At 44.3% G+C, this 13,444-nt stretch overlaps 1 protein-coding gene across 2 annotated transcripts in view; it reads right to left on the reverse strand.

The window, feature by feature from the left end:
- USP5 (ubiquitin specific peptidase 5) overlaps nt 1–13,444 on the reverse strand; it is a 151,581-nt gene that overhangs the window by 28,722 nt on the left and 109,415 nt on the right. Inside the window, exons 14-18 of one of the 2 annotated variants that reach the window (XM_086932925.1) lie at nt 8,431–8,519; nt 7,918–8,040; nt 3,981–4,124; nt 2,346–2,491; nt 2,088–2,241 (exon numbers count right to left, since the gene is read on the reverse strand). In XM_086932925.1, coding sequence (XP_086789051.1) covers nt 2,088–2,241; nt 2,346–2,491; nt 3,981–4,124; nt 7,918–8,040; nt 8,431–8,519 — 656 coding nt within the window. Of the gene's footprint in view, nt 1–2,087; nt 2,242–2,345; nt 2,492–3,980; nt 4,125–7,848; nt 8,041–8,430; nt 8,520–13,444 lie in introns of both variants that reach the window. The other variant, XM_086932924.1, reaches the window with a different exon arrangement.

Consider the following 13,444-nt stretch of genomic DNA (forward strand, 5'->3'; position numbering starts at 1 on the left):
AAAAACCCACAACTCTTTTGCTAATGTTAAACTCTTAAGCATAGAGAACATATTTGAGATTTTAGTGATGTTTGAAATGAAAGAAAGACTGGGGTAGAACTCCTTCCCCAGACGAGCTGTGGTGTATGGCAGAAGTACTTTTTTTCCCTCCCCATAGAAGCGTTTAAAATGCAGTACTAAAACTATTTAAGTACGTTCCAAAGCAATTTAAAACCGCATACAAAGTGTGTAAACAGCACATTGCTGTAAGTGCAGGCACGCTAGACATGCTGGTATTTGCCAAATTTGTAAAAATGCGTCTGTGATGTGTTCTTTAAAGTTTTTCGATTGTGCGTGGAGCAGTTCACCCATGTTTTTGCTCCTATAATATATTAAAGAACAGATTCTTACCTCGTTTCCCGAGGAAGTATCCACTCCTTGCAGAACATCCCCCAAATACCTGGAGACAGTATTCAGCCAGCGAAAGTGTGCTTGCCCTGCTGCATGAGGAACAATGTGAGCCGCGCCAAACAGGCGGCACAAGGAACAATGTGAGCAGCGCCAAAGAAGCTGCACGAGGAACAATGTGAGCAGTGCCAAAGAAGCTGCACGGGGAACAATGAGAGCATCGCTAAAGAAGCGGCACGAGGAACAATGTGAGCAGCGCCAAACAAGCCGCACGAGGATCAATGTGAGCAGCGCCAAACAAGCTGCACGAGGAACAATGTGAGCAGCGCCAAACAAGCGGCACGAGAAACAATGTGAGCAGCGCCAAAGAAGCTGCACGAGGAACAATGTGAGCCGGGCCAAACAAGCGGCACGAGGAACAATGTGAGCCGCGCCAAACAAGCGGCACGATGAACAATGTGAGCAGCGCCAAAGAAGCTGGACGAGGAACAATGTGAGCAGCGCCAAAGAAGCTGCACGAGGAACAATGTGAGCAGCGCCAAAGAAGCAGCACGAGGAACAATGTGAGCAGCGCCAAACAAGCTGCTTAGCTCAAGATGTCCCCCTCATGCAACCTTCCTTAGAACCACCCATCTCTTTGGAGTGTCAGGTGAGCTTCCTTTCTTGCATGTATCTGCTGCTGTACTATCTCTGAAGTCTGCACGGCACCTCCTATCTCCATGGCGGAAAAAATAATCTGAGAGCTTGCACACACACACGCACACACACACACGCGCACACACACACACAGGGAGTTGGTTATAGCCCAACCAAAAGAATCTAGTTTCACACACATCCATTGGGAAGATGGAATAAAAAAGTAGCACTTTCTGACTCCAACCACTAGATGGCGGGATATGCACAGTATGTGAATCGAGAAGTCTTCCATGCTGCAAAACTAGTAATATTATACCATTTAATATTATTTTTACATTAAATGCAAATTAAGCTTATTAAAAGCATAATTCAAGTGAATTATAGACATAATGGTTAATAAATTATAAAACATATCAAATAAAAAAAATGTACGCATGAATAAAAAACATTTCTTTAAGAAATATTTCAAAATGAAATACAAATATTTGAATTATTTAATACAAATTTAAGTTAATGTGCTGTAACGTTTTATTTTTAGATTTCCTAGGTTTAGAATAAACAGTTACAATGATTTTACATTAATATTTTATGTTACTTTTTAAAATGTTTTTGTTACACTTCAATAAACTTTTTAATTTTTCCTCTACTTTCTCATAGTGATACCTCTGCCACAGGTAGAGAGGTCTCCAACGTGTACAAATTTACAAGTAGTACCTGGTAAATCCTAGTAGACGCTTAAACCAAGGGACAGGGAATTGTACACCCAGAGGTAACTTTACACTTGGAAATAGTGAACAGAAAAAGTGTAAAGTTTGTACTAACAGCAGTATACACTAGTAAATTTACAAATGTATAACTAGGGCCCAAGAGTGCTAGATGGAAGCTTCCTTCTAGACTCACTGAGGGGGATATGGCTGGGATTCATTAGCCAACATTACTGTGCTGTCTTCGCCTACTTGGAAACAAATCCATGTGTGTTTTATACAGTCTACGCAAGGGCAAGCTGTCCAACCACAATGCCCAACAATTAAAAGTTCAGAAAGAAAATAAAGGCAAAGACTCACTTCCTGGTCCATCTCGCACTTTGGGTCCGGCTGGGGTGGATTCGGACACAGATTCAGCAACAGAGCGCCCCTCTGAGATATCCATTGCTGCTTCTGCATCCAGGTCATCGATGTGGCTGAAGATCCAGTCTACTGCCCGCTCCAGGCTGTTGCACTGCGGAGGGAATAGAATACAGGATGAGCAGGTGAGGCTTAAATGAGATGTAGCGAGCTACAGTAATCCACAGAGGAACATACCGTATCCACAAAGGAACATACCGTGGCCCTGAGCGCCTTGATGGCCTGCTCGCGAGAAAAGCCCATTGAGATGATTGTGGCAATGCCATCCTCATTCAGAGGCTCAACCGAGGCAGTGATTGATCCGGGCCCACTAGAGCCAGGAAGCACCAGTGGATTGGCAAAATCTAGAAAGGTAAACAGGAACCAATCAAGTCTATAATATAGTAACATTGCAACAGGGAGGAGACCGCAACAACCCTCAATGCCTGTGGAGGAGAACCCTCAGGCTCAACAAGTACACATGGGGGCAATAATTTCTTATGTGAGCATTTTGGAAGAAGAGTAAGGGAGAGACCACGGTTCACTGTGGCAGAACACAAGATGTTAATGTTCCACACTCAGGATTAACATTGACCGCTGTCTCTGCCATATTCAAAGAAATTCAGCCTTGGCTCTTCTAAAGACATGATAGAGTTTATGGCCTGGTACCTAGGTCACCAGGACTCTAGCACGCACTACAATAAATTCAAATTCTCCAATAGTATATTCAAATCAGTTTTATCAAGTTATTTAACCCCTCCCATGCTTGTGACGGAACCGCTCCGTCACAAGCCACGGGTGAGCTGTGCTTGTGACGGAACGGTTCCATCGCGGCCCGCTCGCCGCGCCTGCGCTGCGCTGATTTCGCGCCTGCGCTGACGCTTTAATGGGCGGGCGGGTTCGTGATGGAACCGTTCCGTCACAAGCACAGCTCGCCCGCGAGCCGTGACGGAGCGGTTCCGTCACTAGTATGGAGCCGCCGCGCGGCCGCCCCACCCCCTTAGCGCTGCGGCGGAATAGCCGCAGCAGCGAAGAGGTTAAGGTAAAGCATCACAAGTTCATTTGTTGTCATAAATAATTATGTACACAATAAACAATTTAAATTTCAACGAGACGCTTCTACATACACGCGGAACGCATATATTTGAAGTAGCGAGATCGAGATATTTCTTGAAGAAGCTCGTAGGGTTTTCCGCACACGCATTTACAAGATTCTCTACAGACACCCAGCTGGTGTAGAAGACTCAGATGTTATGTTGTCATACAATATAATCACCTCAACAAGAAGTCGTTGACCCTATACTTGTGACCCCTGACGAAGGGGCTTCAGCCGCGAAATGCATTGGGTTTTTTCTATTGTATATATTATTTAGTATGATTCATGCAAACAATGATACAATGGAAATTTAAATTGTTTATTGTGTACATAATTATGTACGACAACAAATGAACTTGTGATGCTTTACCTTAAATAACTCGATAAAACTGATTTGAATATACTATTGTAGAATTTGACTTTATTGTAGTGCGTGCTAGAGTCCTGGTGACCTTAGGTACCAGGCCATAAACTCTATCATTATACAGTGAGCAGGCACTAATCTAGCGCAGCACACATATCGCACAAACACTAAAACATTGATTAAACCGAGTGCAGTACCCGTACTCATTCATCTTCTAAAGACACAGCTTATTAGGTCCAACTTCTAGAGACAGAACGGTGACCTCGTCCTACCACGACTCAAAGCAAGCAAATGATCTCTGTTGCCCAGGACTAACAGTTATTGTATAAAGCACATTATTACCAATAGTCTGGTCATGAGGTGAATTGATGGTTTGGAAGCGTGTTGGGTTTACCTGGATCATCCATGTGTGACATCACCCAGTTCATTGCGGCCTCAACACCGCTATTGCCAGTGTAGTAAACAGCTTTCCGGCAGGCCTCCATGGGGAATCCCATCTCAACCAGTTGAATAATAACCGACTCATCCAACATGGGGGCTGCACAGGAGGGGAAAAAACGAAAGAAAGACAAGTGATACAGACAAACTCCAGTGACGTGAGGACACTACGCTTCTCAAAGGCTACAGTGTGCACACCGATCTGTTCAACCTTCATCCACAACAGGATGTACAGTCTCTTAAAACTCACAGCCTCATCTGATTTTCAATTGAAAATCTGAAAAAAGTTGACATCTTAAAAATAATTCCACATTACTAAATGTAGCAAATAAAGTTCTGATAGTGCATAGACACTTTTACAATAACAGCTCTTGGCAAGAATGGTGAGAAGGACAAGAAACGGTGAATAGCATTAATGATTTGGTGAAGTGGATGGCTCCATCAGGCACACACATTGCACTTGCACGACACATCCTATGCACCCCAAGTATGTATCATACTTCATTGTCATATCAAACTAGACTAACGGCGAAAACCATACATTCAGGTTATTCTTATTGCAGAAACATTTTTTCCATAGGACTCCTATAGAAAATTCCTTTTCAACCATTTGTCTAGATCATAGACACAGAATTGAAAATGAGTGACTTGATTATTTGTCGACTACACAGAGGGGTTTGAAAATTCTTGTGGCGCGGTGTGGACCAGGTCGTGTGTACACAATTTAAGAAAGTGTACATTGGGGCCGATTAGTGTTACTGAGGATCTGGGTCAGGGAGCCTCATCAACCAAGGTGTGCTCGAGTCTTTTCAGTTCTGTAGAGATACAAGCACTCAGGATTCCTAAAGGGCTAGTCAGATTCAATAAGTCATCTGGTACCCCAAAGACAACAGACCCCTCCAAGTCTTGTGAATGTATGCTTTCCCATGAACAGATACTTGCATGTGCATGCACACAGAATCTTTACCCCAGAATAAGAGGCTTAGTGCCCTAGAATAATGAAGGGAACCGTCCTATTGGTTATTTTCAAACCACATTACTAATTGTAATTGGTGATCCAGATGCTCCATGTCCTTCCAAACTCTTGCACACACACAGCATTTGGTGGAGAGGCTTGGGATACTGGAATGAATCCGCTGGGGCACCTGGGCAATGATCTAGGCAATGCTGTTGGTTCATCTGCATCCTCCACTTCGCACAGAATTTACATGCAAATTAGGTGGAATACTAACCGCTTAGAGCATGATCAGGGTCCCTAAACAAGGCATATAATGGGGTGACCATCACTGGATTATCTACCTAGCTATATCTATCTATAAAGCTGCAGCAACCCTATCTCAAAATAAACAAAACTGTGGGAAAGGAAGGAGGATGGTGATAGGAGATCTGCTTGCAGCCTAGCCAGGACAGGACAAAAGTCTAGAACCCTGATCTCTCCAGCCCAAAGTTCTGGAACTGGTTCCTAAAGAGGCAGCCAACAGAAATCAAGGACAAAGAGCTCACTTGGCAGTCCATTGGGTTTGGAGTATTGTGAAGTCCCTAAAGATGTACGGACAGAAGTCGATCTTTCCTTTGGATCATAGATATGGATCCCTCAGTGGAGCTCCTGAAAGTCTGAGAACTGTATGAGCATCCAGGCTAATTGTGCAACACTTGACAAAACTAGGGAGGGTCTTTTAGTGTGCACCGAAGCAGAGAGGTAGACATGTGTTACCCTCTCGAATTTGTGGCCTGGATTCCCTTAAAACGCCCCTGTAAGTATAAGGTGAATTTGGTGCGTAAGCCTGCAGGTAACTGACCAGCAAATGCTCAGCCTCACATAGGCTGTGGGACTGGGGGCACAGTTACTGTTTTTCATATTTAGTGAAAGAGTGGCCTGCCAGATCCAATTTTGGTAATGCCCATACACTAATATGGACTTTGGCTTCCATCCTCATTAGTTTCTATGGATTTCACTAATTTGATTTGCAAAATTTACCGTATAATTACTTAACTTTAATATTGTTTTTGTGCTTCTAAAAATGCTTTGCACACATTTGTCTGAGCTACATCTGTTTTTAGGCGGAGGGACTTGGATAAACCCAAAATTCTTCCTCAACCCCGTCTTTCACTGGCATACCGTATTTGTGGGGGTTTAAACACTGTTCTCACCCACTTAGAAATGTAGATCTTACCCACACTTGGATCTGGAGCTTCCAGAAAAAAAAATCCATTGCTTCAAATCCATCAATGCTAAGCAGGTTGAAATCTAGAATGACCCAAGTCCCAACAGAGCATGTGACCAGTGAGCCTCTCAACATTGCATCCTTTAAATGATAAAGGAGGACCGTGGCGTTGATGATGCTGCTTATTCTCAGCCGGAACATCCAGGGCATCAGAGAATATCTCTGCCATGTGCCTGGAAGGAAGGGTCAGTCTGAATCTTAATATTTTTTTCTGGGTATGGGACTATAATTTTAAGGAAATTACGTGCGATCATGCAAGGACACTTCGCAAGGCCACAAGTTGAATGCCAAAATAATGCAGAGAACAGTGCAACTCTCCAGAAGACGGAAATGCAAAATGAATGGTCCTCACTATTGCACATTTCCTTGCCAAAAGAGCTGTCCCAAAGAAGTTGAACTAGGTTGAAACTGCCAATTACAGCATAGACCTACTGCCCAGAAATCAGGGAACAAAATTATTAAAGGTGTAAAAACAAAATATATCAAAAGCTAAAAAAGACCTGTGTCTTAGTATTATATTATACCTGCACATAAAGCGTGTACTACCACTGTTTGGTATGCAGTAGCACTTGCCTACATGGGTAGCATGCTACACAGTGTTTATGTGGACTAGAAAAGAACTATTTGAGGTTACATTCTTCACCAGTACGAATTAAACTAAATGAAGTGCCAGGAAGTATAAAAGGGGTGGGTCAATATATTGGGAAAAAGCAGGACTACAGGCCGGCCAGAGAGACATAGGTGTTTGCACTTGCAGCTACACTACCTTCAAGGCCTTTTGTGGGTCAGCTTTAAGCTTGCAAGAGATTGTACTTGTTGAGATACGCATCTGGTTCTGTTGCAAACACGACTGAATTATGAGCAGGCCCCATGCAACAGTAAATTTGGCGTAAGAACTATAAAACTCTCAAGCCCAGTACCAACTCATAATCATTTGTGCAAGGCCGTGACCGTACATTGTTCAACAAGGATGCACTGATGTGGTTTGAAGGCCCTGATTAGCAACGATGAGGTTACAGAATGTACCAGCTGTGGCACTTAGAAGGTTATTTACCTGCAACACCATTTGTTCTGTGCAGAACTAGTTTCCTTTTTCAAACTTCCCCTGCCACGAAGAAGCCTTTCTTGGGTTACTGCTTTCCAACATTGTGATTCTACCCCGATTGAATTGCTCTAGAATTATTTCCTATAATTAGGGAGGCACCTCCCAAATCGTGGACAAAAATTGTACTGCTTGATAATCTTGGAAGGTTTCACACAAGGGACCTCCTGTTGGTCTAGTGGTCCTGCTGACAGCATAAAACATTTCTGAAAGAAACATGATTATGTTGAATAGATGGTTACTGTAAGTGGACGATCAGAAGCACCAGGCTGGCTATCATCACCACAGATTTCATAGCATCTTGAAGCAAGTTTCCCTCTGTCAAGTCCCTGTTACTCAGCAGCACAACAGGCCTTCATCTACACACTGCAGTATCCTTTGGCACATATGTGACATATGAAAGACTCTGCAAAGACAGAACACGGAGGGCAGAAGAGACAGGAGGCGGAAGAGTGGAACACAGATACCCACAGGAAGGAAGGAAAAGAGCCACTAACATGTCGGAGAGGAGAAGTGAGGGGAGCAGAAGGAGTCGTCGTCATCGTTGCCATAGAAACCAAGGCTACCTTTGGGCTCATCTGGTGTCACCAAGGGCGGGGCGATGTCCAGCAGCTCCTGTTCTCCAGGCTGCAGACCAGTGCCCCGCAGTTGCGTGATGTCCAACTCATCCGGCATCTCAATGGACACATCTAGAGATAGATGAAATGGGCATTAATCCTTGAGGGCTAGGGTGGAGCACCGCAAAAAAGGATGGTGCACCTAGCCCCTAAGCAAAGACTCCCCCAGTCTCCTCTGGCCCCAAAACCTCCCTCAACTCCACCCACTGTCCCCCAGACAACAAACATCTGTAAAACAATGGCAAGTAAGAGAATCGAAATTATTATGGTAGAATCCTTACATGTTAAATGTGGTGTGAAAAGGAATCATCCAAAAAGTTTGACAAAGAGCAAAACTTTATTAAGCTTAAGTGGGTTTTGCTAAGTGGCTGTGGGCAAAATAATTCCTTATCTCCAGCAACCAAGTGGCCTCCACATGCACTCTGCCCACAAAACCTACCCTCACTTGCATGCAAAACTTACCAAGCTTTTTGGGTACCCAGTCCAGGCCAAAGGTGAACTTTTTAATTTGAATGACCAAGTAGTCCGGAAAGGATGCAAAACGGGTGGTCCTGCCAGTAAAAAAAGACAAGAAACATCAGGAAGTTGAAGTCCGAAATCAAAGATGCAGAAAGTTCTGCTGTATTAGAATGAAGAGCGACGTCATAGCTAGTTGGTAATACTGAGGGCCACCCGTGCCGAGATGGTCACGTTTAAATGTCATAGTAACGACAACTTCCCACATGAATGCAGAAACACTTAGTCAACAAACAACAACAACTTCCAAGACGTGAGCACGGTCAATTGCAGTGCAGAAACAACCTCTGTATAGCCTAATTAGGCGTCAATGTCCAATTTTGTTTTCAATTGAAAAATATTCATAAAACAGTTTTGCCTTGCAGGACCCCAACACTGCTGGTAATGCCATGGAACTAGGCAACATTTGGAAACAGTGCAGGAAACCGACCTGGACAGGCAGTGTGTAGTGTGAACACAGTGGCTTCCATATTCAAGCATGCCTTGTACTTGTACCACAGAGCTCAGCCTTATACAGAACCAAAAACCACTCAAACATTCTCTTCAGCATCATGGAACCTTTCTTAATAGTTGTGTTAGGGCTGAATAAACCAGTAAGCCCAAATATTTTGAGGATATCTCTGTACAAGTGAGACACAGAATATTATAAATTGTACTGACCAGCAGAAAGGTCAATGGAAAAGGATCTGCGAAGAATGACCAAATCCAGTGTCGGCTTGTGCATCGGTTAACTATACACTACTCTAGTAAATGTTTCTACATATATTTACTATGGAAACATTTTGTAACTAAACAGCAGAAGCTGCTTCCACACCCTGTGAGGGGAATATGCCAGGTGAACCCTTACTACAGTGAAAAGGAATAAACCATCCATCCAGATAGGGATGGCTTAGTTGTGGGGAACCCTGTGTAGGGGAGATCGCATTTGACTAAAAGCTGATCAGACTTCCTATGGGCTTTGCCTTGTCTAAATAAAGCTTTAAACCCCACTAAAAGCCCAGAGAATACCGTGCTCTTTCTGCCAGAGTGGTGGGATTACTGAAAAAGAGTGCCAAAAAATGGACTGGGCTGATTGATATGAAACTCTGCGATTACTTTCAGGAGAATAGAGGGACGAGTCCTCAAAACCACTACACTGGGATGTAAAATCGTGTAAGGTTCTGATGTGGAGTAAGACTGAGTATTAACTGCTAGCTTGGGTCAATAGATGTTAGTGGCCCACTTAGTAACCTTCCTGACCAATCTATGAATGTATCCAGAGGTGTACAGGCATACATTTTCAAAGGGTAAGGGAAGTTGTGCCACCTTGTCAGTTTGACTTTTCCCAACCTCCCATTTCCTCTTTCTCCCCACACAAATACAAGTGAAATAGACAGTACAAGCCTCATTATTTTGTTACATTTTACTGGTGTTCAAAGTGCAGAATATAAGGCTCCGTTGATCAAGGTTTGTACTAATCCATGGTGGAGGGTGGCTGCTGGCCGACCGTGAGGCTGCAGGGAGATGGATGGCTGCTGGTGGCAGATTTAAGAGTGGGAGAGGGTCAACCCACCCCCTTGAAGAAAATCAGTAGAGCTCTCAATAACAGGTCTTCAAAACATGCGGAACGTATGCAATGCGTATTGTGTTTGTCTGTTACATGACTGTACAAATGATGTGCTGATTAGGTCTTCAAAAAGGACACAGGGACTACAGGAAAAGATCGAAGGGCTTTCATCCATCTTTGCTTTATGGATTTAACTCCACTATTTAAGCTTCATTTTGCATAGACCTGTAGCTTTTTGGGTAGGTTGGAGAAATCCACAGTTTTGTCTGTTAGACTGGAGCTCTTGTACGGAACAAATGACAGACAAGAACCACTTCAGCTGCCTAGATAACTATCACCACAGCTGGCCAGCAATAAGGTATCAATGCTTGGGAGGTCAGCATGAAGCATTGCCAAATATAAACATCTTGGCCGCCCACCCCTTTATCCGACGGAATACCGAAATGACCTGGGAGCGGTCTGCATACAGAAGTGAAACCACTTAGGGAATCTAGCCCACGGCCACTTCACCATTTTGTGTGTACCCCCTTCTTCCAGTATGGAAAAGCAGAGGAAAAACTGCTGTGCGTTGACAGGTTACAGTTACAGGTTTTGGACCTTGCGTGGACTCTAGCTTAAGAATGAACATCCTAAAACCCTGGATCCTTTGACGTCACTCCTCTCCCCAAATACAAAAAAAACCCCAAAAGAAAAATCTAATCAGTTTGTTTGTCTGAAATTCAGACTAAATTCCACGCTACCAGCTGGGACTGGTGTTTGACTAGGGTCACGCTTTGAAAATTGCGAACTCGTCTCTTGCAAGATTGGAACTACACCTGCAATAATGTAGTCTCAAAGCCGACGGACGGAGATGAGCTGCCCTCATATGGAGAGCCAGCAAAAGACTGAGCTGACTGATAACTCCATCAAAGATGACTCAAGTAACTGGCCCTGACTTGCACCAATGACAGTCTACAGCCTGAACCTAACAACAACTGCTACACATGAGCGTCAATGAAGTGCTGAGGTCATTGAAGTACTATGCCTGCTGCCAAGCCTCATCTGCTCAACTGCTTGGAAGCCCTTAATACCCTCCGCCCAAACAACAGAGGGACACAAAGGGTTTTTCCTTCACCTTCGGTTCTTGTGCTAAAACACTTTTGCCGAGGCTGCTGCCTTGTTCTTGAACTACCCATGATGTACTATTTCAAGGAAAACGTTGTAAAAGGAGTGGTACAACAGTGCCCAGTTTTACTCTGTTGCCAGTGGTCCAGCGGTCTCGAAAACCCCAGGTTGCACACTCCTGCTAGTGAAAGATTCCAATCACAATTAGCCGTTTCAGATATAGGTCCCTGCGGTTCAGTCCCACAGGAGTCCTACTCGGAGTATGAAGTCCATTCCTAGGACTCCTGGCCCACATGATGGAACACTGAGTCTGAACACCAGCTGGGGTTGCAAATTGTCTCCAAGTGCGCCCGGTGCAGCTTGTCACCATTGACCGGAACCCTGGTCTTGTTAACCAAACACTGGAACTTTGACTGACTGAATAATTAGTCTGCCAATCAGAAATCGAAGTTCAGTTGTGGGTAGTGAATATGTGAGCAATAGCACAACCCCACTGAGATGTCCTCATTTACACCAATGGCTGCTGAGAAACTAGAAACAGGGCGGACCAATCACAGCCCACTTGATTTTGAGTTGTAACACCCTGTTTGGCACCTTCAGTTATCTAGAAATACTGCCCACAGCAATGCACTAGAAAAGAGGACTTCCAATCATCGACCCATAGGATAACACAGTATAAAGTTCCCAATGCTTTGATTGAATTACTTTAAGTAAGCTTTGAAACAGTCTAGCGACCTATCTCTGCCCAAGAAAGGGTTGGGACCGCTTGCTTTTTAGGTCTCGCCTACAGACAGCGTTCAGCCGTGTGTTGTTTAAGACCCATTGTGTACAATATGAATACTTAAGTGTTTGCTGACCACCAGCTCCTTCAATGCATTCCCCCTGTTGTTGCTCATAACACACTGCGGCATTGACTTGCTCATCAATGCTATTCGGCATTGGCAACAAACATTAACAAAGCCAACAGGGACGGTATTATAGAAAGTGCCCCGGATGCGTAAAGGGTATGTGCGCCCGCCTTGTGTGGTCCCAGGGCACTTTGGTATCATAGAACGGGCTACAGATGCTTGTGCGACCCCTTCTGTAATAGATAGCGCTGACACTACATGTGCGCTAGCTCTATCTCTAAAGGGCGTTCCCTCATTTGCATGGTGACGTGGCCCTACGCAAATGAGGTAATCTCGCTAAATCTGCGCCCACACTATATTATGGATGCAGGCGCCAAGGCAAAGAACTGGTCAGGAAGAGTACCAAATGTGCGCAGCAAAAAGGTGCTGCATTTTCAGTACGTCTCCTGATGGCAGCCCCCTGGAGGGGGTCAAAGGGGCTCTATGGAGCACGCCAGACATCCCCTTGTAGGTAGGTGAAGTCACTCAGCACCCACATGCAAGGGGATCTCTCTCCCCTCTTAAAAGTGCAGGCGGGTTGTCGCCTGCACAGTGAACCATGGAGCAGATTTGACGCAGCCGCTTTGAATTTCACTTGAATGTGCTGCCCCCAGGGAAGCGCAACTTTATGGCTGCCTGTTGGCAGCACATTCACCATAATAGGGTGCGCCTTTCTTGTTTGTGCTTGGCGCACAGACTTATATTGTGCTATGGCACAAACAGGGAAAGTGCGCCCTATATATAACAGGGCCCCAGGTCAGCGAAGGGCACAGGCGAGACCTATGGGCTTTGCATTGCTTGCCTACATAACGCTTCATTTTAACTGCCCTACATTATCTACATGCAAATGTGCCTTCTAGAAGTATGCATTGTTTTTTTATGCCTTTCCTTCTTCTTTTGCTTCTCCCCTTCCTTTTGTGGGCTATCAGCTTTCTAGACCTTCAGGTCAAGCACAGGGGTCTATGCTCCACAGAAAAAAATATTCACAGGAGACTTTCTGTGGTACCTGATAATACTCCAAAGGTCTCTTAGCATGTTACAAATGTGCAGAACTGGAATGCACAGATCTGCCCTGCTCCTCCTCTAACAAGTTCAATGCCAAATATCTGACTCTGTTCCCTAAAGGATTTTTTGGGGGACAAATTCAAGCAAATATCTCCAAGCCTTACATTATATGTTGAGCGTAGGCTGGTTACAAAGAGGATATGTGTGGGGTCCATATATATTTACTTCTCATCACATTAATCCCATCTCTAAATAAAAGATTTCTTTAATGTTTTCTCAGCTATTCAATGATAAAACAAAATATTCTTAAAAAATCTAGTGGTTCCTGAATAAAATGAAGCAGCAGTGACATGTGGTGAAGAATCTGGCAGTTGGAGTCTCTGAGGGGAGGGAAGTACATACTGGCGTCAACCCCTCT

Source organism: Lissotriton vulgaris, chromosome 7, assembly GCF_964263255.1.
Source record: "Lissotriton vulgaris chromosome 7, aLisVul1.2, whole genome shotgun sequence".
NCBI lineage: Eukaryota > Metazoa > Chordata > Amphibia > Caudata > Salamandridae > Lissotriton > Lissotriton vulgaris.